Source organism: Aphis gossypii, chromosome 2 (assembly GCF_020184175.1).
Source record: "Aphis gossypii isolate Hap1 chromosome 2, ASM2018417v2, whole genome shotgun sequence".
NCBI classification, from domain to species: domain Eukaryota; kingdom Metazoa; phylum Arthropoda; class Insecta; order Hemiptera; family Aphididae; genus Aphis; species Aphis gossypii.
This window is the reverse complement of record NC_065531.1, coordinates 45,736,303-45,741,970: the sequence shown is the minus strand read 5'-3', so window position 1 is coordinate 45,741,970 and position 5,668 is coordinate 45,736,303. Positions and strand designations below refer to the sequence as shown.

Here is a 5,668-nt window from a genome sequence, read left to right as displayed (position 1 = left end):
GCATCTAATGTACAGTAGAACAGTACCTACTTGCTTGCATTTTTTCTTAATTTTAATAATAAACGAAATAGGTACCAACTTTATCTACATCGAGATACTAAATACTTTTTTATAAAAAGGCCATGTGCAATATTTTAGTTTTTTTTCCTTAATAAGTTTTAAAAAATGTTAAAAAATAAAATAACCACCTTACATCATCAATAAATACGCCAATGTATATAAAATATAATTTTGTATACATTACAAAAATATTATAGTCAGGACAGGTAGATAATTAATAATATTAATTATTTTATTATACATTTTTTTTTATTTTGGTATATGTAGTAATTAACGCTGATAATAAGAATATTCAACATATTATATGTATATTTTTGAATGCTGAGTGTAACTAATAGTTTTCTTGTATGTCTAAAACATTTAAACTGATATTATTATCTAAATCAATTCAAAAAATAGATTAAGCACCTCTTAACAATAATGTATGCAATTAGTAGTTTTGTTTTTGATAAAAATGTTTTTAGCGTTACCTAATACAATATTTTTTTACATGGTGGAAATCTTATTAGTTATATTATTATATACATGTAGGTGTGTTCTCACAAGCTAGAAAAACGATTAACGATTTGAATGATTTGATGATTTAAAAAACTGAGTAATCCCAATAATGAATGTAAATATTTTTATTTATACCAGATAAAATTAATTATAATATTTTATAGTGTATTGTAACTTTGACGTATTATTATAATGGTTTTAAATAAAATAAAGTACACAACTTGAATTTGTTAGTAAAATATATACAGTTATTTGTGTTGAAATAACAACAGTCAATATTGATTTTGTCCGAAACTGATTATAATATTTTATTAGCTTGTATAATAAATAAGTTATTTTTTCTATTTAGTGAATATAAGATTTATAATAATTTGTGTAACTTATTCAAATTTTTGTTTCCCATGGTCGTAAAAGACTGATCTCCAAATACACGCAGGCAACTATTTTATTTTCTGTAGTTTTTATCTTAAACACTAGTTTATATTTTCCATAAAAATATATTTTGGGAAAGCCATGATCTTCAAATTTCTTTAAGTCAAGCCCTGATGTAATATATTCACCCTGTAAAAATGTAGAGATAAATAATTATTAAAGAATATATATAATATTTTGATGATGAAATGCCATCATTATTATGATAGTTAAATTATATAGCACGTATTATTATTTATATACTAATTAAACTATTTTAGAGTCATCAATTTACTTTTATCATGGTTATTATAAAATTATTTAATTATTGTTTTTATACATTACCACTGATATTGGACATGTAGTACTTGGAATGTTAAAACCCTTCATAGCTGTATACCAAGCATTTCCACCGAGTTTTTTTAAAGTACTGCACGCCTTTTTTGTTACATACACATTTGAATTTGGTATCCAACCACCAGTTGATCCCCAAGATTCCAAGTTTAAATCAATCTTAAAATAAATAATACAAATTTACTTTAGGTAAGATGAAGATTGAACTACAAACATTTATAATTCAACGGGAAATTAAATTGTTTCCTACTTATATATTATACGAACACTTTAATATTATGCTCACTAAAATTTTGCAACTTCAGTCACTTATTTTGTAATAAATACAATAACAATATTTGTTAATACAATTTATGTGGTCAGTTAAAAAAATAATAGTTTTTTCACATTTAATTTAAATAGATAGTCATTTTTAGTTTTCATTCGATCTTTCTTTGATCCCTGATACAAATTAAGTGGCCTAGGAAATTTCAGAAAAAAATAAAATATGCACTTTTTATGATCTAACTAATTGAGTATTTGAGTAGGAGTGTATTATTTAGTTATGTTGCTAAAACAGTTATAAGTAAAAAAATCATTTTAACGATCTTCCATTTAATGAAATGTTTTTAAGTAGTAATGGGTCGAACTGTTCGAATCTCGAACCAAACCCTTGATATTCGTTAGGTTCGAAATTTGAACTCAACATGAAAAAAATTTGAACCGAACTATTAAACATCTTTTACTGTTCGAAAATCGAATTTGAAAATATTTTTCAAACCAGACTTACTGGCCATGATAGTTATTTATTTATGATAATATATAAATATTTGTACAATTCTTCAAAAGTTATTTTTCAAAAATAAAAATTGATAATGATTATTTAGAAATAATTAGACTATTGGCGATAGAAAGTGTTAATCTGTAACGGGCATGTTCTCTAAAGCCGGACAAATAGTTACTAAAATAAGACAGAGACTTATTAGTTCTAGTACAGAAGAACAATTAGTACTTCTACATAATAATTTAAAATTTTTAATTAATGATAATATTTTACATAACTATGTTTTAAAAATAATTAATTAATAATAAATATGTATTATGCGTATTTCTATTTTAATTTTTTTTTCTTATTAATAATTAATTATTAAATTACTATTATTTATTGTGTAGGTACCTACCGACTTATGTAAAATAATAATAATAATAATAATAAGAAATTATCTAAAATTTAAATGTATTGTAAATAATACAATTACTTAGACTTAAAAGTTAAAATGTCGAATAGGTAATACAAAAACTTAAAATAAAATAGTAATTAATAATAATGGTTGATTTAATTTATAGGTAGATACAATGTACATGATAAAAAGTATTGAGTTCGAGTTCAAGTTCGACTTAAAATCATAATAGGTTCGGTTCAAGTTCAGTTTGATTAAAAAAATCAGGGTTCGACTCATCACTATTTTTAAGAACTATAGCCAAGTATAATAATTTAATTAGCTGATAATTTTACGAATAAATAATATTTCTATATATAATCTTAAATTCTTAAGCTCCGTTAAATGTCAATCACACAGTTTTTTAACGCAGTTAGGTACTTGATTTGTTTTGATTAAGTATACAATTGAAGTCTTAAATTATAACCAAAAATTTTAATAATGATGTGTAATAAATCGTAGTAATACTATTTAAACATAAATACAACAAAAATATATTTATTTTTTATGAACCTAAAATACCTGTTTCAAAATTCAAATTTCGCAAAATCCTTTTTTAGTACTCATATACCATAGTATTACTATGTATTTATTACTATGATAGTTATAACAGCACATTCATTCAATATTTATACATTGTAATGAATCATTTTGGTAATTTTAACTATATGTTTATTATAAATCAGTCCATTAGGACTTTTTCTTGTATTATAATACACACATATTCAATTCAATAAATATATTTTCATTAAGTTATATTTTTGTTGCCTAAAATACTTTAATACGGAAGTTTAAATATTGTATTATACGCCATTAATTTTATGTACTTACTGTAAGAGTATCGTCAAAAGGTATCAAAAATGTCAAATTCCCTCTTAATACAGTTTCACTTGATGTTTTTTTATCAAAATAGAAGTTAGCTAATAATGATTGGTTTTTTATTGATTCACATAAATGAATTTTTTCAAATACTGTACGATATTCTCCCTATAATAAGTTTAATATCTCATATATTGCTAAATTAATATTTATATAACTAAACTAAATATATACTTTATATAAATATATTATAAATAAGTTATGTACACGAATGATATACATTGCAAATATATATAATTTATTTAATTAATCAAGAAGTTTATATTTTATTATTACCATAGGCAAGTTCGGCATAAAACGGTCTTGTGATTGAGAAAATGAGAAAATTCCAATGAAAACAAATAATGTTATTTTTATCATCTTCTCGATAAAACTTTGTTTCAATAACGATAGAGTATTTCATAAGTTTTCAATAGTAAAAATGAATAACAGTCATAATTCATAAATTAAAAAACATATTTGTACATTATTTAGAGAGATTGACACGCTCGAGCTGTAACCTCTAAATATTGCTGAATTGTATGATATTATTAGACTGTATATTTAACAGAAATAATGTAATTAATATAGGTCCGGAAATTGTAATTTTTCATATTTAAACACAACATAATACAACGGTGTTCTCGATGACAGATTAACATAAATTACAGTTAAACTTGAACATTACTATTTATAATTATTCATTTATACATTTCATCGCACATTTAATTATCTTTAATTATGTTGCTTGCTTGATTGATAATTAATTTATCGAATGAAACAGACTATTTGATATGATTATTAAATGTACTAAGTACATTGCACTTAGAATATGTTCGATTCAAATTAAATGAATGTATTTATAACGAAAATCTCACTTTTTTTTATCTTATGGGTTTTGAGACTACCCTCATTGTTTTCATTAAAAATCAATTTAATTTATGTACATACTATATTCAAGTATTATATAAGAGTCTAGTCCTGCAATCTCTAATTATATTGTAAATAGAACATGTTCTGTATGAATAAGTAATTAACAATTATATAATACTATATGTTTATCAAACAAATATTAGGTAGTCAAGATTCATACGTAGGTATTTTTTTTTTTTTTTTTTTGATCAATATTGATATGCACGATATACCGTCACATACTATGAATAAGTATAATATTTTTGTTAAATAAGAATACAAAATGTGCATGATATTATAAAAGTATACAATCTGAATTTCGATGCATCATGTTTTCATAATTTTCGATTTACTATAATAACTTACAAGTTACAACTAAATATCTGAATTTAAATTTATCGAAGGATCAGTATTATGGAATTGGCTATTGTATGTTCGGTGAAAACTAGTTGCTTTAGTAGTTCTTAAAAAGTTATGCTAACTAATATAATTAAAACGACTTGTAAAATATGCATTTAATAAGCTAGAATTCCAACATTATCGAAGCATTTATAATAAATTTGGCAACATTTGTTTGTAATAGTATCGTTTTCGGTAGTCCATTGTTACTATAATCGTCTATCCACTGGCACACGTGTTCTTAAAAGGTCGCTTCGATGAGAACCGCTCACCATCTTATATCATCAGTTTGAGAAAGGAAATATGTCTCTCTAAGGGCTCAGTTATAGGTACTCTTTACAATCTTTGGACATTTCATCAGACACGAAACATCTTCCCTTTGTCATATGGGTTATTGATAAGAATAAAAAAAGGAATGTTCAAAAGCAGTAAGTTATTACGTATGATTACAATTTTCTAGGCCATCCATTAGGTTCACTGTCTCTTGTCGATGTCATCAAGGTATTCTTTAAAGTTTTTTTGTTTAAAAGGTGTTGCGTAGTATTTCAGGTATTTCAATGATTTTCTGGGTAGCGGTTACCACCATTAAGGTCACATTGCCTTTATATTTTAATTGAAACATTCGATGTGAGGCACTAAATTATTCCGGGTGGTTATAATCAGTAGAGGTTTGTTAATTTTAATATTAATCATATTTTTCAAAATCCAACTGTTGAACTGTCCCAAAAAAACATAATGTGTAATTTTTTTTAGACTTTTAGGAAATAATAATATCATGTTTTGGTGAAATATTATACATTGGCAACTAGTGACAATGTTTATAAAATATTTATCAGGCTTTTCAGGCTATTCAAAAAACTATTTGTTTTTCTTTATATATTAAAGACTTAAACGAACGTTACAATGCTAATGTAATTTTATATCTATCACTGATATATCACATATTGAGATATGACCAGTGCGCCAAGAAATGTTGT

General features: G+C 24.1%; 1 protein-coding gene across 1 annotated transcript; it reads right to left on the bottom strand.

Moving 5' to 3' along the window:
- Positions 1-747: 747 nt before the first annotated feature.
- Positions 748-3,845, bottom strand: LOC114131125 (uncharacterized). The gene is made up of 4 exons (XM_050201065.1): positions 3,678-3,845; positions 3,354-3,509; positions 1,315-1,482; positions 748-1,119 (listed from the first exon to the last, which is right to left on the bottom strand). Exons 1-4 carry the CDS (start codon positions 3,759-3,761, stop codon positions 943-945), a joined length of 585 nt encoding a protein of 194 aa, XP_050057022.1. The 5' UTR covers positions 3,762-3,845; the 3' UTR covers positions 748-942.
- Positions 3,846-5,668: the final 1,823 nt, after the last annotated feature.